The sequence below is a fragment of the Rhinoraja longicauda genome, chromosome 12 (genome assembly GCF_053455715.1).
Source record: "Rhinoraja longicauda isolate Sanriku21f chromosome 12, sRhiLon1.1, whole genome shotgun sequence".
NCBI lineage: Eukaryota > Metazoa > Chordata > Chondrichthyes > Rajiformes > Arhynchobatidae > Rhinoraja > Rhinoraja longicauda.
The window spans coordinates 11,407,731-11,428,558 of record NC_135964.1 but is presented as its reverse complement, the minus strand read 5'-3'; the positions used below and the strand labels follow the sequence as shown (position 1 = coordinate 11,428,558).

At 44.3% G+C, this 20,828-nt stretch overlaps 1 protein-coding gene across 1 annotated transcript in view; it reads left to right on the top strand.

Moving 5' to 3' along the window:
- The window catches only part of LOC144598642 (ATPase MORC2-like), a 31,282-nt gene extending 11,926 nt beyond the window's left edge, over window positions 1-19,356 (top strand). The window contains exons 9-21 of the mRNA XM_078408852.1: window positions 87-198; window positions 928-1,053; window positions 1,995-2,074; window positions 4,213-4,289; window positions 6,301-6,386; window positions 7,154-7,297; window positions 13,795-13,949; window positions 14,612-14,740; window positions 15,665-15,770; window positions 17,436-17,578; window positions 18,433-18,651; window positions 18,805-19,053; window positions 19,187-19,356. Coding sequence (XP_078264978.1) covers window positions 87-198; window positions 928-1,053; window positions 1,995-2,074; window positions 4,213-4,289; window positions 6,301-6,386; window positions 7,154-7,297; window positions 13,795-13,949; window positions 14,612-14,740; window positions 15,665-15,770; window positions 17,436-17,578; window positions 18,433-18,651; window positions 18,805-19,053; window positions 19,187-19,356 — 1,796 coding nt within the window. The remainder of the gene's footprint in view (window positions 1-86; window positions 199-927; window positions 1,054-1,994; window positions 2,075-4,212; window positions 4,290-6,300; window positions 6,387-7,153; window positions 7,298-13,794; window positions 13,950-14,611; window positions 14,741-15,664; window positions 15,771-17,435; window positions 17,579-18,432; window positions 18,652-18,804; window positions 19,054-19,186) is intronic.
- The last annotated feature ends 1,472 nt before the right edge of the window (window positions 19,357-20,828 follow it).

Below are 20,828 nucleotides of genomic sequence, written 5' to 3'. Positions count from 1 at the left end.
CCCATTTCTCCAGCACATTTGACACATCTGCATTATGCCTATCAATCTTCACCCAAGATAAAGCTTTATTTGTGATTGCTCACTAGGCACTCTGGTAATTATCTACAACGTAAAGCTGAATGATGATGGAGAACCAGAACTGGATGTTGTATCAGACCCCTCCGATCTGTTGCTGACAGGAATGGTGAGAAATAGAATGTAAGTTTCTATTAAGTGGCGGGTAAGACTGTAGTTGTGTCATTTCAGACCTGTGTCATGGTCTAATTCCAGACCATACTTGGATGGAAAGGGAAGACACAAATTGCTGGAGTAAATCAGTGGGTCAGGCAGCATCCTTGGAGAAGGTGGACAGGTGACGTTTCGGATTAGGAACCACCTTCAGACGGGATGGAATAGGTTTGTGCAAGGAATCTCTGGGATATCACAGGAGATTTTCCAGTTGTTTGTTTGGGACACTAGAAGGCTTGTCTTAATTGCTTTCTTGATACATCACCATGGAAATATCATGAAGTTTTGGTGTTATTATTGAGCAAAAATATTCACTTATTGTAATAATGTTAGGGTTGTAACATTTGTGTAAAGACACAAAAGTACAACACAGATTTTTTTCTTCAAATTTTACATGTTTATTTACGATAGCATAAATAAATCTCTACCGTCTTCAGTAGATTCTTTATGAATGTTGATTGAAAAGCACCATGTCTGAAGAAGGGTCTCGACCCAAAACGTCACCCATTCCTCCTCTCCAGAGAGGCTGCCTGTCCCGCTGAGTTACTCCAGCATTTTGTGTCTACCTTCGATTTAAACCAGCATCTGCAGTTCTTTCTTACACCATATTTCAACTGGTGGACTGAGCCTTCTGATTTTGAAGACACTTAATATTATAAAGCAAAGTTTGGATGCTATTACTGCATTGTACCTCCACAGCCAGCCTGAATGCTATTCCTTCCGAGCCTATGCTGCAATATTGTACATTGACCCACACATGAAGATTTATATCCAGGGGAAGAAGGTTTGCGCAAAACCTCTCATCTTCTCATTGTACAGACCCAGGTAAGAAAACAATTTGCCCGTGACCAAATGTTGCACCTATTTTAAAATTCTCCTCTGAAATTCTGCACCTTATTATTTCTCAAGAACAATTTACCCCTTTCCCACATTGAGAAATAGGGGATGTTTTGATCTGATAATCATTCACGACTTTCTTCTCGTCTAACAGAGGAAAAAAAGGTTATTTCTCATTGATCGGTTTTCCTTAATTTCCACAGTTACATTTATATACAGGTGCTCCTCAACTTACGATGGGGTTACATTCCGATAAACCCATCGTAAATTAAAAATATCGTAAGTCAAAAATGCATTTAATACACCTAACCTACCGAACATCATAGCCACCTCACCTACCGAACATCATAGCCTAGCCTAGCCTAACTTAAATGTGCTCAGAACACTTACATTAGCCTACATTTGGGCAAAATCCAAAAAACGCTTGCAACACAGTACACTGTAGAGTATCGGTTGTTTACACTCGTGATCGCGTGGCTGACTGGGAGTTGCGGCTTGCTGCCTTTGCCCAGAATCACGAGAGGGTAACGTACCGCATATCGCTAGCCCGGGAAGAAAATCAAAACTCAAAATTTGAAGTACGGTTTCTACTGAATGTTTCGCTTTTGCACCCTCGTAAAATCAAAATATCGTAAGTCGAAACATCGTAAGTCGAGGAGCATCTGTATGGTATTTCTATATTCTGACTGCCATATTAAACACATTTACTGTAACTATTTGTAAAGTATTGAATATGAAATTGGAAATGAGCAATGTTTATGTATTTGAGATTTGCATCACTGGTGAAATGTACTGAGTTATTGATGTAAAGGTAGGTTGTATATTGCAGAGTTGGCCTTCATTAGAACTGACATCCCTTAAAAATTAGAAGCAACCATTGTTGAAAGAGTGACGTGATTTTAAATTGACATTCATTACTATCTCTGTAGGAAGTACACATACTTTTCCAAAGGATTCAAAGTACGTACTTTGAGAGAAGTAAAGGAAGCAGAACTCGCTGTCAAAGTAGGTAAGGATTAATGCTTTCAATGACTCATTCTATCAGTAAGCATCACAGATTCTCTCTTTTGGATATCTTGGACTCCCAGTAAGCAAGAAAGCTACCATCAAACGAGTAACATTCCACGTCGGTCTTTGCAGGGAATGGAGGGATTATGGATCACATGCAGGCAGAGGAGATTAATTTAATTTGGCATCATGTTTGGCATGGACATTGTGGGCTGAGGGGCCGGTTCCTGTGCTGTACGGTTCTATGTTCTTAAGGTCATATGAAGTATATATAAACATAGCACAAAAAGTAAGGAAATTTGTGTTTGGTAGATTATTTCTTTGTTGTAACAATGCTTCTTGGCAATAAATCTTATACCGTTGGAAAGCCTGTTTATTTCCCTTTTAAATGGTGCCACATTTGTAAGGAACATGCATTTGTGGGATGAGCAGCAGAGCTGAGTATATGGGTTGCCCCCATGAAAAATTTGCCAAATCTTCTCTGCCAATGCCAAACAGCTTATTCTGCCATTGACTCTTGTTCGGTGTTGTTTGGTGGATTGGATGATTGAAGTCTGAAGAAACAAGACATATTGGCAATTTAACAATTTATTCATTTAATGAACAGGAGCCACAGTAGCGTGTGGAAGAACCATACACAGCCATAACAGCCTGGCACCTCCTCCTCATGCTGGTCACCAGCCTGGTCACACACTGTTGTGGGATGGCATCCCATTCTTGTCAGCACCTGGGGGTACCAGAAGCTCAAAACAAGAGTCAATAGCAACAGCAGAATAAGCTGTTTGGCATTGGCAGAGAAGATTTGGCAAATTTTTCATGGGCGCAACCCATATACTCAGCTCTGCTGCTCATCCCACAAATGCATGTTCCTTACAAATGTGGCACCATTTAAAAGGGAAATAAACAGGCTTTCCAACGGTATAAGATTTATTGCCAAGAAGCATTGTTACAACAAAGAAATAATCTACCAAACACAAATTTCCTTACTTTTTGTGCTATGTTTATATATATTCCAATAAATCATTAGGGGGGTTAGATACAGTTTTTGATTTAGGATGAAAGATCGAAAATGTATTCTTCCAACTATACATTCCATTAGGTTAATTTTATCTCCAAAGTCTAAAGTTAGACAACCATTTGTCACTGAAATATAGTCTGCACATCTTAAAGCAAGACACCTGTTACAATTATTCTCTGAGTTATCAGTGCCTTTCTTTCCTAAATTTTGCTGACATTTGTACTTTATTCTACAAGCACAGAATATCAAATTTGTTTTCATGAAACCTTACTTTTTAAACATAGATGTAAAAGTGCAGAACTCTGAAAACTGATATAATAACATTGGATGTGAATTGGAAAAACAGGATGACCATATCACCCCCGTCCTTTATAAACTCCACTGGCTCCCCATCCCCCAGAGAATCCAGTACAAAATCCTCCTCATAACATACAAAGCCCTCCATAACCTGGCCCCATCCTACCTGACCGACCTCCTCCACAGGCACACTCCCACCTGCACCCTCCGCTCTGCCGCTGCCAATCTCCTATCCCCCCACATCCGGACCAAACTCAGATCCTGGGGGGACAGGGCTTTCTCCATCGCTGCTCCCACCCTATGGAACTCACTACCCCAAACCGTTAGAGACTCCTCCACACTCACCACATTCAAAACATCACTGAAGTCTCACCTGTTCAGTACTGCCTTCAACCACTGAAGGTCACCTCACCTTCTGTCTCCTTTCTCTGTTCATTTATTTATTTACTTATTTATCTATTTATTCATTTCCCTATGTTCTCAAAATCTCTGTAAAGCGTCTTTGAGTATATGAAAAGCGCTATATAAATAAAATGCATTATTATTATTATTATTATTATATTTGCAGCTGGAATTCACGAGATGATCATATGTCTGTCACTTTGTGCCAACTTTGATTGGCTTTCTCCTTGTAATCAATACTTTGTGAATTTTAGCGATTACACTGTTAAAACCCACAGGAGAAATTATTTACATTTCAGAGAAAAATCCATCAACTGACCTCGTTCAAAACTATACACTTCTAAAATGGATTACTCGCAATGATGTAGGCATTAGGCCAACAATAAATGCATCGAAAACTAATTTAGATTTTGTACTTCCAGCAGAGGAAAAGATGCAAGAAGCAAAACTGAAAATGAAGGAGTTTGAAAAGACTTGCGACGATGGTATGGAAGAACAGGTAATCAATAATTTTAAGAAACTAGTGTTCCTTACAAAAGGATATGTTTGGGTGTGTTATTGTCATGGTACAGTGAAAAGCTTGTTTTATAAGCTATCCAATGAGATCAGATAACAGTACATAAATATGTTCAAGTCACTCGGGTACAATAGGTAGAGCAAAGGGGACAAATTCAGAGTGCAGAATATAGCACTCAGCATTCTAGTGCGTCAGTTCATAGACATAGATCTTATAGAGGTGTATAAAATCATGAGAGGAATAGATCGGGTGGGCGCACAGAGTTTCTTGCCCAGAGTAGGGGAACCGAGAACTAGGGCATTGGTTTAAGTTGAAGGGAGAAATATTTTAAAGGAATTTGAGGGGTAACCTTTTCACGCAAAGGGTGGTGGGTGTATGGAACAAGCTGCCAGAGGTAGTTGAGGCAGGGACTATCACAACATTTAAGAAACAATTAGACAGGCATATGGATAGGACAAGTTTAGAGGGATATAGGTTAAATGCTGGCAAGTGGGACCAGTAGGTCAATGGAACATGTTGGTCAGTGCGGGTAAGTTGGGCCAAGGTGCCTATTTCCACACTGTTTGAATCTATGCAATCTATGACAAAGTCTAATGTCCGCAATGGGGTAGAGGTGAATCGGACAGTACCATAGCTCATGGAAGAACTATTCAGAAGCCTGATAACTGAGGGGAAGAAGCTGTCCCTGAGATTACTACCAACACATTGGTAATACAGTCTTGTGGATTTTGCAGAAGTAAAAATGTTAAGATATTGATTATCGGTTTCAAATAAGTCAAGGTAAAATATTTGCTGCACCAGGACTGGTCTTGTGACATTTGCCTACAACCTCTTACATGATAAGACCTTAAGACTCCTTGCAATGATATTAACATTGTCCAATGCTGTGTTGATATAAACATAGAAAACATAGAAAATAAGTGCAGGAGGTGCTATAGCAATAACACACAGATAATTATATGTAATAATGAATACATTAATTACTATAATACAAGGTAACCATGATAGAGCAAAACTAAGTCCATAGAGCAATCACAGACACAGACCATCAAGGCCTGCTAGATCTCCCAGTTCCCAACCATTTTAACTCCCCTTCCCATTGCCACATTGACTTTTCTGTCCTGGGCCTCATCCATTGCCAGAGTGATGCCATACACAAACTGGAGGAACAGCACCTCATATTCCACTTGAGCAGCTTGCAACCCAATGGTATGAACATTGAATTCTTCAATTTTACATCGCTAGCGTAAACTGCCACAACCTCTCCTACTTCCTTCCCTCCACCATCTGTGCTCCATTTGGCCTTGCATCCATTTCTCCCCTTCCCCCTCCTCTTCCAAATATATTCCTTCCCCTGTCTTCTGTAAATCCTTATCTCAGACTTTTTTGTCTATTCATCTGTGGCCTTTGTTCAACCATCTGCCTATCAAACCCTCCCTCACCTGCATCCACCTGTCACTCGCCAGGCCTTGTCCCGCCTTTCCTCTAGCTTTCTCCCCCCACCACTACAATCATCCTGAAGAAGGGTCCCGACCTGAAACGCCACCTATCCATATTCCCCAGTGATGCTGCCTGACCCGCTGAGTTACTCCAGCACACTGTGAAACGTCACCAATCCATGTTCTCCTGTGATGCTGCCTAAAAGACTGAGATACTCCAGCACTCTTTTTTTTGTCCATAGAAGATCAAAGTTAGTGTTGTGCGATGTTCAAGAACTGATGGTTGCTGGGAAACCGTGGCTCTTGAAGAGGTTTTTCATTGAACAGTATTTCGTGCCTTAGAGCAAATGCGTTGAGAATTTTCATATTTTGAAAACTTGACAATAGTTGAATTCTGAATAGGTGCAAAGTAAAGTTTTTTTGTTTGGTTTTGGTTAAGAACTCTATTCAAATAATGCTCCTACACAAAAAGTTCATTTTTTAGATGTCACTAGCTTGCTTAAAATGAAGTATAATTTATTTTGATTTCTAATGTTGTTCCTTTGCAAAATAAGCTTAAACTTGCCAAAGCTCGTACTAAGTTATCAGACTCGCAGAAGGATGTAGAGAGAAAGAAGAAACTGTATCAAGAAAAACTGAGGTAATGCTATTTAGGTTTAAGTCTGCTTTAAAAATAATAGTGAAAGAGATATAGAATCAACCCCTTCGGCCCACTTTGCCCATGCCATCCATTCAGCAATACCCATACCTACTTTATTCTCCCCACATGCCCACCAACTCCCTCCCCCCCTCCCCCCTTCTGTCCTCAAGTCTACTACTAGTATCCACCTCTTACTTGCCAGACTTTCGCCTGATCCCACCTTTCTTTTCCAGCTTTCTCCCCCTCACTCCATCAGCCTGAAGAAGGGTCCCAACCTGAAACGCCGTCTGTCCATTCCCTCCACAGATGCCGTGTGCGTTGTGCTCGAGCTGAGCTTGCGGCTGGGCTGTCATCCCACTGCCATGGTGTTGCGGGGGGAGTGGGCGCGTGGCCAGTGGGTGTTGTGCTTTGGTGCCCAGCGTGGGGAGTTGAGGGCTGTCACCACCTCCCACAATCCTCTCCTGCCCGCCCCACCACTGGCTCCTGCCCCCTCTGTGAAAGAAGCTGCAGATTCACCTTGGCCTTGTTGTCGACCAGACCGAGTGGAGGGTCATCCACCCCCCACCCCCCTGAGCTGAGGGTCTGCCCAGCAAAAGCCAGTGGTTATTCTCTTCCAATTACTGTCCTCTCAACCTGTGTGCAGATCGGTCCATGGTCGTCATTTATGGACATATTAAAATCTCTCTGGACCCACCATTTTCTGAGGCATTGTAAGCAGCTCGTCTTGTGATTGACCTACATCTAACAGCCTGACTTCTTATTCACAGAGCACTGAAAAAGCCAATTAAACTGACTTTTATTTTCGGAGTGAACATCGAGAATAGGAACTGTGATGGGATGTTCATTTACAACAACTGTCGCCTCATCAAAATGTACAAAAGAATTGGAGTCCAGCTGGATCGTGGGTTAAGGTATCTGACAAAGAAATCTGTCCCAGAGTATTATCAGAAATGAAGACACAATGAAATGCAGATGATGGAGTCTTGTCCACCGGGTGGCGCCAGCAATGGCTGCCTCGCCAACAGTCTGTCTGTCCTTTCCTTCTTCCGTTGTTTGTTTGTATGTGTTAAATGTTTTTAGTGTTCTTTAGCTTGTTTTTTTGTGGGGGGGTTTGGGGAAACTTTCTCTAATCTCTTACCTCGACGGAAAAGCGATTTTGTTCCATATCGTATCTCCGTCTCACATCGAGGAGTTGGCGGCCTTTGCTGGAGACCGATTTTGAGAGCTCCAACCGCGGGGGCCTGAGGACTTTAACATCATGGAGCCCGCGATCACTTTGCCAGGGATGAACCTCTGAGCTCTAACGCGGGAGTCTGCGGGACTTTAATATCACGGAGCTCGCGGTCTCTGTTTTGAGACTGATTTCGGGAACTCCAAGCCGCAGGAGCTTCGACCGCCCCGATGCGGGAGCTTCGACCGCCCCGACACTGGGGCTTCAACCGCCGGCTGCGGGAGCTTCAACCGCCCCAACTGCGGATTGTTCGACTGCCCCGACCATGGGAGAATAAAAGAGGAAGAAGTTTGGACTGTATTGCCTTCCATCACAGTGAGGAACGTGGTGGATGTTTATGTTAACTTTTATGTGGTTGTGTGTCTTGTTGCTTTTTTTTAGTATGGCTGTATGGTAATTCGTATTTCACCGTACCTTAATTGGTACATGTGACAATAAACTGACCTTGAAACCTTGACACAGTGCTGGATGAACTCAATGGGTCAGGCAGCATCTGTGGAGGGAATGGGCGGACAACATTTTGGGTCGGGACTCTTCTTCAGAATCAAGAATGGTCCCAGCCCAAAACGTGGTCGGTCCATTCCTTCCACAGATGTACCTGGCCTGCTGAATTCCTCCAGCGCTCTTTTTTATGAATATTATCAGAACTATCTATTTTTAAATCTATATACTATTAAAACTCAGATCTTGTATGTAGGCAGTTTAAAAAGAGCGCCAAAAGGAAGTAGTAGTCAATTTGAAAAGTCCGGGAGCAGAGCAAGGACGCCCGTTGGCTGAGCAGTAAAGGAGAGGAGGCTGAGGTGAGGAGGATACCATTGTTTTAAGCCAGAGCTGGTTATAGGCACAAGGTGATGGCGGAAAAGTTGGTGCGGTGTGTTTCCTGCAGGATGTGGGAAGACAGGGACGTCACGGGAGCTTCTGGGAGCTACACCTGCAAGAACTGTGTCCAGGTGCAGCTCCTGAAGGGACGTGTGGTGGAGTTGGAGAGGCAGTTGGATGACCTCAGGGCCATCCGGGAATGCGAGAGTTTCCTCGACAGGACCTATTGTGAGGCTGTCACGCCAAGGGTCCAGGTCGAGCGAAGGTGGGAGACTGTTTCCGGGGGGAGTGGACGTGGACTACAGGAGACCCCAGTGGCTGTGCCTATTGCAAATAGGTATACCCTCTTGGGAACTGTCGGGGCAGAAGACGTTTCCAGTCCGAGTGGCGGACCTGTTGGCAAGGATACACGACAGGGGAGACCGAAGTCTGGAAGAGCCGTAGTGGTCGGTGACTCCATAGTCCGAGGGACGGATAGAAGATTCTGTGGCAGCAGGAGGGACTTGAGGATGGTCTGTTGCCTCCCTGGTGCCAGGGTTCAACACATCACAGACCGGCTTCAGAAAATCCTAGCGAGGGAAGGCGATCAACCTGAAGTCGTTGTGCACGTGGGCACGAATGACGTCGGGCGGAAGAGGAAGGAGGTGCTACAGCGGGAGTTTAGAGAGTTGGGAAAAACGCTGAGAAGTAGGACGTCGAAGGTGGTTATCTCTGGACTGCTACCGGTACCTCGTGCTGGTGAGGCCAGGAACAGAGAGATAGAGGGTATGAATTTATGGCTGAGGGACTGGTGCAGAGAGCAGGGATTTAGATTTCTGGACCACTGGGATCTCTTCTGGGCTAGGGGTGACTTGTACAAAAGGGACGGGTTGCATCTTAACAGCAGGGGGACAAACATTCTGGCAGGCAGGTTTGCTAGTGTGACACCTGTGGCTTTAAACTAAGTAGTGGGGGGGAGGGGTTAACAAATTGTGAATATGAAGATGAGGTAAAAGGGAATACAGGAGATATTGCAAAAGACTCTCGGAAGAATGGGAACAGAAGTTCTAGAGCGGAAAAGAAATTAAGGGCAGGGCCAATTGTGAACGATGTGAGAGGGGAGGTAAATACAGAAGTTAAAGTGTTGTACTTAAATGCGCGTAGTATAAAAAATAAAGTGGATGAGCTTGAGGCTCAGTTAGTCATGGGCAAGTATGATGTTGTAGGGATCACTGAGACATGGCTACAAGAGGACCAGGGCTGGGAACTGAATATTCAGGGGTACACAACGTATAGAAAAGACAGACAGGTGGGCAGAGGGGGTGGGGTTGCTCTGATGGTAAGGAATGATATTCATTCCCTTGCAAGGGGTGACATAGAATCAGGAGATGTTGAATCAGTATGGATAGAAATGAGAAATTGTAAGGGTAAAAAGACCCTAATGGGAGTTATCTATAGGCCCCCAAACAGTAGCCTCGACTTAGGGTGCAAGTTAAATCAGGAGATAAAATTGGCGTGTCAAAAATGTAATGCTACGGTGGTTATGGGAGATTTCAACATGCAGGTAGACTGGGAAAATCAGGTTGGAAATGGACCCCAGGAAAGAGAGTTTGTAGAGTGCCTTCGAGATGGATTCTTAGAACAGCTTGTACTGGAGCCTACCAGGGAGAAGGCAATTCTGGATTTAGTGTTGTGTAATGATCCTGATCTGATAAGGGGACTAGAGGTAAAAGAGCCATTAGGAGGCAGTGATCACAACATGATAAGTTTTACTCTGCAAATGGAAAGGCAGAAGGGAAAATCGGAAGTGTCGGTATTACAGTATAGCAAAGGGGATTACAGAGGCATGAGGCGGGAGCTGGCCAAAATTGATTGGAAGGAGGCCCTAGCAGGGAAGACGGTAGAACAGCAATGGCAGGTATTCCTGGGAATAATGCAGAGGTTGCAGGATCGATTTATTCCAAAGAGGTGGAAAGACTCTAAGGTGAGTAAGAGACACCTGTGGCTGACGAGGGAAGTCAGGGACAGCATAAAAATTAAGGAGAGGAAGTATAACATAGCAAAGAAGAGTGGGAAGACAGAGGATTGGGACTCTTTTAAAGAGCAACAAAAGTTAACTAAAAAGGCAATACGAGGAGAAAAGATGAGGTACGAGGGTAAACTAGCCAATAATATAAAGGAGGATAGCAAAAGTTTTTTTAGGTACGTGAAGAGGAAAAAAATAGTCAAGGCAAATGTGGGTCCCTTGAAGACAGAAGCAGGGGAATTTATTATGGGGAACAAAGAAATGGCAGACGAGTTAAACCGTTACTTTGGATCTGTCTTCACTGAGGAAGATACACACAATCTCCCAAATGTTCTAGGGGCTGGAGAACCTAGGGTGATGGAGGAACTGAAGGAAATCCACATTAGGCAGGAAATGGTTTTGGGTAGACTGATGGGACTGAAGGCTGATAAATCCCCAGGGCCTGATGGTCTGCATCCCAGAGTACTTAAGGAGGTGGCTCTAGAAATAGTGGAAGCATTGGAGATCATTTTTCAATGTTCTATAGATTCAGGATCAGTTCCTGTGGATTGGAGGATAGCAAATGTTATCCCACTTTTTAAGAAAGGAGGGAGAGAGAAAACGGGTAATTATAGACCAGTTAGTCTGACATCAGTGGTGGGGAAAATGCTGGAGTCAATTATAAAAGACGAAATTGCTGAGCATTTGGATAGCAGTAACGGGATCGTTCCGAGTCAGCATGGATTTACGAAGGGGAAATCATGCTTGACAAATCTACTGGAATTTTTTGAGGATGTAACTAGGAAAATTGACAAGGGAGAGTCAGTGGATGTGGTGTACCTCGACTTTCAGAAAGCCTTCGACAAGGTCCCACATAGGAGATTAGTGGGCAAAATTAGGGCACATGGTATTGGGGGTAGGGTACTGACATGGATAGAAAATTGGTTAACAGACAGAAAGCAAAGAGTGGGGATAAATGGGTCCCTTTCGGAATGGCAGGCAGTGACCAGTGGGGTACCGCAAGGTTCGGTGCTGGGACCCCAGCTATTTACGATATACATTAATGACTTAGACGGAGGGATTAAAAGTACCATTAGCAAATTTGCAGATGATACTAAGTTGGGGGGTAGTGTGAATTGTGAGGAAGATGCAATAAGGCTGCAGGGTGACCTGGACAGGTTGTGTGAGTGGGCGGATACATGGCAGATGCAGTTTAATGTAGATAAGTGTGAGGTTATTCACTTTGGAAGTAAGAATAGAAAGGCAGATTATTATCTGAATGGTGTCAAGTTAGGAGGAGGGGGAGTTCAACGAGATCTGGGTGTCCTAGTGCATCAGTCAATGAAAGGAAGCATGCAGGTTCAGCAGGCAGTGAAGAAAGCCAATGGAATGTTGGCCTTCGTAACAAGAGGAGTTGAGTATAGGAGCAAAGAGGTCCTTCTACAGTTGTACCGGGCCCTGGTGAGACCGCACCTGGAGTACTGTGTGCAGTTTTGGTCTCCAAATTTGAGGAAGGATATTCTTGCTATGGAGGGCGTGCAGCGTAGGTTCACTAGATTAATTCCCGGAATGGCGGGACTGTCGTATGTTGAAAGGCTGGAGCGATTGGGCTTGTATACACTGGAATTTAGAAGGATGAGGGGGGATCTTATTGAAACATATAAGATAATTAGGGGATTGGACACATTAGAGGCAGATAACATGTTCCCAATGTTGGGGGAGTCCAGAACAAGGGGCCACAGTTTGAGAATAAGGGGTAGGCCATTTAGAACGGAGATGAGGAAGAACTTTTTCAGTCAGAGGGTGGTGAAGGTGTGGAATTCTCTGCCTCAGAAGGCAGTGGAGGCCAGTTCGTTGGATGCTTTCAAGAGAGAGCTGGATAGAGCTCTTAAGGATAGCGGAGTGAGGGGGTATGGGGAGAAGGCAGGAACGGGGTACTGATTGATAGTGATCAGCCATGATCGCATTGAATGGCGGTGCTGGCTCGAAGGGCTGAATGGCCTACTCCTGCACCTATTGTCTATTGTCTATTCCACTGATGTCGGCTAAATACGGCAATTCCGGCAAAACGGTGAACCGTAGCGCCACGATTTTTGTACCGCCTTAATCAGCATGCGGTTCGCTGCTGGAAAATGATATTTTTATTTAATTCGGACGCATATTTTTTAAGTTACAGAGGTTTAAAAGTGCTGCCCCCCCTCATTTATCGGTTTTGACAGAAGGGGGGCGCTGCGGTGCGGCAGTGCTCAGTACGCATGCGCGGAATCTCCTCACTCTGTACTCAGCAGGCATGCGCGGCATCTCCTCACTCGCACCAAAACAATGGACGCCGTTAGCGGCACCAGCCCGCGATCACCGGCTCACCTCTCCTCTCTCCCCTTGCTTCTCTCCTCTCTCCCACACCCGGGAGAACATCTCCCCGCTATCCCCCCCCCCCCCCCGGGCCTTTGAATGATGCGATCTCCCAAAGCCCCCCCCCCCCACCGGACTTTTCACTGATCCGATCACCCGCACCCCCCCCCCCCCCGGGCCTTTAACTGAAGCTAAGAGTGTGTCTGGGGGAGAGAAAATGGGGGGGGGGGCTGAGAATGGGGAATGGGACAACAGGGGTAGTGCGGAGGGGAATTGGTGGTGGGGGAAAGAGGGGTACTGGGAAAAGGGGAGGTCCATATCCCTCCCCTCTCCCCCATCCCTCCCTCCCCCCTCTCTCCCCCCCCTCCCTCCCTCCCTCCACAAATACCACCCCATCTCTCATCACCCTCCCCCCCTCCCTCCACCCTCCATCCTCAACACATCCCTCCCTCCACCACTCCCTCCCCCTCGATCACTCCACACCTCCCTCCCCCAAACCTCCCTCTCCCTCCCTCCCCCCTTCACTCCCTCACCCCCTCCCGGATACAATGGAAACCCTAAGAGGACGGGCCAAAGGGGAGAGTGTGGGGAGAGTAAGAGTGGGGATGGGGGACGAGAGAATGGGGGAGTGGGGAATGGGCCCAACGGGCCCACTTTGTCTAGTAAACCTTTAAAAATGTGAGGATTTGCAACAGAAATTACAAAAAGAGTGGTTATTGTTTTTAAATGGGAAAATATTAAAAAAATTAGAGAAGTCAGGCAGGATTTTTTTTCCATTTTGTTTTATCACAGGGCTGTACAGCACAAGAAACAGGTCCTTCGGCCCACCTTGTCCATGCTGACCAAGGTGGCACAGTGGGCCAGTCCCAATGGCCTGAATTGGCCCATATCCCTCTACACCCTTTTTTATCAGTAAATCAGCCCAAATGTTTCTAAGAGCCGTAGTAAGTTGCGTCTTGCGTTTAGTTGACTGTTGAGCTGACCATGCATTCTACCGGACATTGTCTCTGTCTCGTCCTCAGGTCTTGTGATGGTGTTGTGGGTGTGGTCAACGTGCCCAGTGCAATGATGGAGCCAACTCACAACAAGCAAGACTTTGCAGATGCCAGAGAATACCACAGCTTACTGAGAGTCATGGGTCAGTGTTTGCTGCAGTACTGGAAGGGCCTAGACATTGGTAAGAATTGTGCTACCTCTTTTAGACAGAGGGTGGTGAATCTGTGGAATTCATTGCCACGGAAGGCTGTGAAGGCCAAGTCAATGGATATTTTTAAGGCAGAGTTAGATAGATTTTTGATTAGTACGGGTGTCAGGGGTTATGGGGAGAAGGCAGGAGAATGGGGTTAGGAGGGAGAGATAGATCAGCCATGATTGAATGGCGGAGTAGACTTGATGGGCCAAATGGCCTATTTCTGTTCCTATCACTTATGACCTACCTGCTTATCAATTGATAAAGTGGACCAGTGCTCTTTAAAGTGTTGGCATTCTGCCTGAAAACTAGATTTTCACTTTTTTAGAATTCTTAATAAAATAAAACTACTAAAGTTTAAACCATAAAATGTAATAATTAAATTTGCCATTCAAATTTGCCAAACAATTTAAGGAAACGTAGAAACAAAGAACTGCTAATCAGCAGGTCTGGCAGCATCTCTGGAGAAAAAGGGTAAAAAAGGAACAGTATGCGTATTGATACCTTGTCTCCAAAAAATGATGTGGGCTGCAGCAGAAATATGCAATAGAACATGTCATGGTTCTGTGTTCAATTACTGCAGTAGTTATTTCTGGTAAATCAACTGCTACGTTTAGTGACCCTAACGGTCTACGTTGATGTGCTTTCAGCTCGGGCTGGAATCGTGAAGTTCTGGAATGAGTTTGGATACGTGTCTACAAACTGGGACTGGCCACCGTCTGCTGCAGTCCAGTACAGGAGGAGGCGGGCTGCAGAGATCCCGGTCACTGTGCAGTGTGGCAAGTATCTACTGGGTGTAGATCAAGAAAGAGAAAGTCAACAGATAATCCCCAGAGTATTACACCATACTAACAGAATTATAAAACTACCCACAAGAGTAAATACAGTAAATTACCAGATACACAACCTCAGGAAGATGGAATCCGTGGATTGTATAAACTATTAGATATTACTCCTGCTCCCCATCCCAACACACTTTCTACTCACTTGTTTTACATGTTAGACGTTATTACATGTTTTTCACACAGAGGGTGGTGGGTTTATGGAACGAGCTGCCAGAGAAGGTAGTTGAGGCAGGTACTATCACAACATTTAAAAGACACGTGAATTGGGTACATGGATAGGAAAGGTTTAGAGGTATATGAGCCAAACACAGGCAAATGGAACTAGCTTAGATGGGGCATCTTGGTTGGCATGGAGGATTTGGGCCAAAGGGTCAGTTTCCATGCTGTGTGACACTGTGACCAGAACCCTTTTTATGCACAATTTTAGGTGGCGTAAAATGGAAGTGTAAATGGGAGAGTTTGCCCATCGATTAGCAGGTGACATGCTCTAGTTGTGCAAATCGTGCATATGGGATGTTGTTGTCCATGGTTTAATCCATTAGTTGTTTATTTACAACACCCGCAGAATTTGCTCATATCTTTCTGGTTTAGTAGTTTATAACTTAGTCTCTGGGCCAAAATGCTGGGATTCTATGTCTCTCAGCACTTTGGGAATACCTTCTCCGGATGGAAATGTGCATTGTTTCAGCAAGTCATCTCCTTGGAATATACAAGGATTGATGGCAAATGTAGGCTTGGCCTTTGAAACCCATCTGCTATTTGAATTTAAAAAGACTTGTGCACTGGTTGTATTTTAAAATAAAATTCCATATTATTCTTTAGCTGAAGATATGTTTATTTTTGTGTAATTTGTGTCAGACCTGTGCTTACGTTGGAGAGTGTTACCATCTAACGTGGATGTGAATGACGGAGAACTGCCTGACCCCTGGATCTGTTCCATGAACCAAAATCCACAACAAAATCGGTAGGTCGAGGACATTTCATTCAAAGTTTGGAATGCTTTATTGATAAAAAACATTAATATAAAGTGTTAAATACATGTGGCAAATTCATGATTTTATTTAGGTCACATTGTCTCCTTATCAGTAATGAAATTATTAGTATTAGGGCGGCACAGTGGTGCTGTGGTAGAGTTCTTGCCTTAAAGCGCCAGAGATCCATGTTCAATCCTGACTATGGATGCTGACAGTGCACAGATTGTACATTCTCCCTGTGACCGTACCGGTTTTCTCCGGGTGCTCTGGTTTCCTTCCACATTTCAAAGACGTACAGATATGTAGGTTTATTGGATTTGCTATGTTGTAAAATTGTCCCTAATGTGTAGGATAGTGCTAGTGTGGAACTGTAAGTCATCTTAGAAACAATGTACTGAACAGGGATAGACTGCAGATAAGATTAATTGCACTGAAGAAGGGTCCTGACCTGAAACATCACCTACCCATGTTCTTCAGAGATGCCGCCTGACACACTGAGTTACTCCAGCACTTTGTGTTCTTTTGTGTAAACCAGCATCTGTAGTTGCTTGTTTCTACTTATTGGAGTGGTCCTTGGAATGAAAAAAAATGAGCTGGGAAGCATAGATGTTCTCCTTGGAGCAGAGAGGATGGAAAGGTGATTTGATAGAGTGACACAGCATGGAAACAGGCTGTTCGGCCCAACTCATCCAAGATGCCTCATCTAACCTAGTTCCATTTGCCACGTGTCCCATTGATAGAAGGATAATGGGTCCAGGCAACATGAATGTGAGGAACTCTGCCCATTAGTGTAAGGGTTAGCAAGCTCAAAGGTGTCGTGACATGAGCAGGGACTTTCATGCAGTGTTTAAAGCTAGTGTGTATAGAACATAAAACAGTACAGCACAGGGACAGGCCCTTCAGCCCACAATGTCTGTGCTGAACATGATATCAAGTTAAACTAATCTCCTCTGCCTCCATGTGATCCACATCCCTCCATTTCCTGGATATCCTGCAATCATGTATAGACTTTCATCTGACTGGATAGCACGCAACAACAGCTTTACACTGTACCTCAGTACACGCAACGATAAACTAAACCTAACTAAAATACCCTTGTAGACACAAAATGCCAGAGTAACTCAGCGGGACAGGCAGCATCACTGGAGAGAAGGAGTGGGTGACGCTTCAGGTCCAGACCCTCTTCAGACTTCTGAAGAAGGGCTTCGACCCGAGGAGTCACCCATTCCTTCTCTCCAGAGATGCTGCCTGTCCTGCTGCCTGTCCCGCTGCCTGTCCCGCTGCCTGTCCCGCTGCCTGTCCCGCTGCCTGTCCCGCTGCCTGTCCCGCTGCCTGTCCCGCTGCCTGTCCCGCTGCCTGTCCCGCTGCCTGTCCCGCTGCCTGTCCCGCTGCCTGTCCCGCTGCCTGTCCCGCTGCCTGTCCCGCTGCCTGTCCCGCTGAGTTACTCCAGCATTTTGTGTCTACCTTCGAATTAAACCTGCATCTGCAGTTCTTTCTTACACATAAAATATCCTTGTGCCTATCTAAAAGCCTCTGAAACACTGTTATCCTATCTGCCTCCACCACCACCCCAGTTTATATTACACAATGAATACTATATTTATATGTAAACGCAGCAATATAATTGGACTTGTAACTTTAGTCATTTTCCACAGATGTGATATAGCAGAACAGCTGCCTAAAATCCCATCAGGTGCAATAAAAGCCAGATCACCATTATCCAACGAAAAGCAGGAACGATTGGAGAAATCAATCCAAAGGCATTGGGTAAAAGTGGCTTCCTTGCAATCTCAGGCAAGTACTGTATATCTGCTCAAATACTCCCTGCTTTGAATAATTTCCTCATATTTAGCTTTGGCGGGAAAAGGAATTTTGAATTATTTTAGTACCTGGTGACCAATTGTGCTCAGTTTTAATATTGATGAATAATATCAAAGTTTAATGCATTGCACACCAGTTTAACCTGAAATTGGAGAATTCACTGTTTACAGATGGTCTGTGAGATCCCTCTGAGCTACATTCCCATGGCACCAGGAGTCTTGATCTACCTGTGACGTCAGACCTGTGCATGTTTCTATCTCGTTACCACTGCCCCAGTTCAGAGGTCATTGTAAATGGACAATGATGGGCTCTGTATTTTAAAAGATGCCAGAATCCTTTATTTCTGTCTATTATCATTGTCTCGGGCAGTGCCCCAAGTTTGACTTTCTGTTTGTAATACTGAACCATCAATCTGAAACAACAAAGTTAATCAGGGCACAAGTTAAAAATTTCCCTCATCTTCACCAGGCCCTTCCTTCCCCCACAATCAGTCTGAAGAAGGGTCCCGACCTGAAACATCACTTATCCATGTTCTCCAGAGATGCAGACTGACCCGCTGAGTTACTCCAGCACTTTGTACCCTATTTCTGCACACTTTGACATTTTGGTTTTACAAAGTAATTTAAAGTACAACATGTTTACTTTTACAGAGAACATTCCCAACGGAACCTCTGGCACATAGACTGCCCGCTGACTCAAGCAACAAGTCTCTGTCTAAGGTAATTCTCAACACACCAGCATCCTGATTAGAATATTTCTGACATGACTTCAACAGTATGACCAGTCCTGATACCAATGTTCCAAACCAAGTCTGTTTTGTCGTTACATTAGGTTACAATGTGATCTTCATTTACTTCCCCCGCTGGGCATTACAGTATCAGGACATTACAGTATCAGGGCGTTACAGTATCAGGTCGTTACAGTATCAGGGCATTACAGTATCAGGACATTACAGTATCAGGACATTACAGTATCAGGACATTACAGTATCGGGGCGTTACAGTATCAGGGCGTTACAGTATCAGGGCGTTACAGTATCAGGGCGTTACAGTATCAGGGCGATATTGTATCATGGCATCACTGTGTCAGGATATTACTGTATCTGAGTATTACTGTATCAGAACATTACTGTATCAGAGTATTACTGTATCAGGACATTACTGTGTAGGTTATAATGTGATTCTTCATTTATTCCCCTTGCAGGGCATTACTGTATCAGAGTATTAAAGTATCAGGACACTACTATCTCAGGGCATCATTGTATCAGAGTATTAAAGTATCAGCGTATTAAAGTAGCAGGACATTACTATCTCAGGGCATTACTGTATCAGAGTATTAAAGTATCAGGACACTACCATCTCAGGGCATTACTGTATAAGAGTATTAAAGTATCAGGACATTACTGTATCAGAGTATTAAAGTATCAGGACATTACTATCTCAGGGCGTCACGGTATCAGGCTGTTACTGTATCAGAATATTACAGTATCAGGTCACAACTGTATTAGGATATTACTGTATCAGGGTGTTATTGTACCAGGGAATCACTGTACAGGTTGTAATGTGACCGTTTATTCCCCTTGCAGGGCATTACTGTACCCAAACGCTATCCATGCCCGTTAACCTCTCGCAAAAGGCACGTCCCAGCTTCTCGCAGCCCTCGTTGCACAAGGTCACACTATTCAGCAAGGGTTACATTCTCGGGGAACAAACGCTCCAGGACGTCAGGTTGCGAGGAGGTGGCACAAATCCGTAGGGACTTCAGGCCCTCTGTCCTGTGCTCAGAGAAACAACCCTGCACTTCGCAGCATTCTGTAGAAGACAGACGCATTACAAAATCACTTCTGGTAACGTACTCTGACAATCGGAGATGAGCTTACAAGGAACTACAGATGCAAGAGTCTTGAGTAAAAGACAAAGTGCTGGAGGAACTCAGCGGGTCAGGCAACATCTCTAAGACTGGTCCGAACTCAAAACGCTGCCTATCCATGTTTGCCACAGATGCTACTCCAGCACTTCGTATTTTGCTCAATTTGTAGATGACCATAGTTTCAGTAATACAGTATGGAACTTAAAAAATGCATACAAAGTTGTCTTTAGGATGAATTTAAAATTGTCCATAAGTGATGGTATAATTGGAGCCGTTTATTTTAATATAGAGTTAAAATTGATTAAGCATTTTGGACACATCCTTGTGTAATCTTTAAAACAAGCTTTGCTGTGTTCATAACTGAAGCACGTATGTGGAGCTGTGATCAGAATTTACAGCATTCCACTGGTTAAAATGCAGAGATTATTTTGTGATGGTACGCACTGGTACGGCATTCCAGCACATCTAAAAAGGGCAGCATAGTGACGCAGCGGTAGAGTTGCTGCCTTACAGTTCCAGAGACCCCGGTTCGATCCTGACTACGGGTGCTGTCTGTACAGAGTTTGTACATTCTCCCTGTGACTCCATGGGTTTTCTCTAGGTGCTCCAGTTTCCTCCCACATTCTAAAGACATACAGTTGGTAGGTTAATTGACTTCGGTAACATTGTAAAATTGTCCCTAGTGTGTCGGATAGTGTTAGTGTATAGTTTGATCGCTGGATGGCACGGACTCCATGGGTCGAAGGGCCAGTTTCCGCGCTACGTCTCGAAAGTCTAAAGTAAACATCATTATTTTGTTTTCCAGCCATGTGGTTATATGTTTGTTAAAGGTGTGTTAATAAGAGGGCACCTTATTGCCCACAATGAAAGCACGGTTAAAATGTGACATTATGAAGTAAAATCAAGGTGCATTAACTGTGAGTCAAATTTTAAATTGTCGGCTTGAAGGGGATATTTCATGTTCGCTGTTCTGCCGTTCATTAAGAAAGTGCACAAATTCATAGATTAGTGAAAATAAATAATGCATTTGAAAAAGAACATTCAGCAATTTAAAGATAGAATAATTCAGATTAGCCAAGAAATGGGCTAAGAAATTTGCTTTGGCCAAGTACAAATTTATTTCATTAACCCAACATTGACCAGAGCTCAGCGCAGTTTTCACACAGAGGATGGTGGGTATATGGAACGAGCCACCAGAGGAGGTAGTTGAGGCAGGTACAGCTACAACATTTAAAAGACGTTTGGACAGGTACATTGATACGAAAGGTTAAGATGGATATGGGCCAAACACGGGCAGGTAGGACTAGTGTAGATGGGGCATCTTGGTCAGCGTGGGCGTTGGGCTGAAGGGCCTGTTT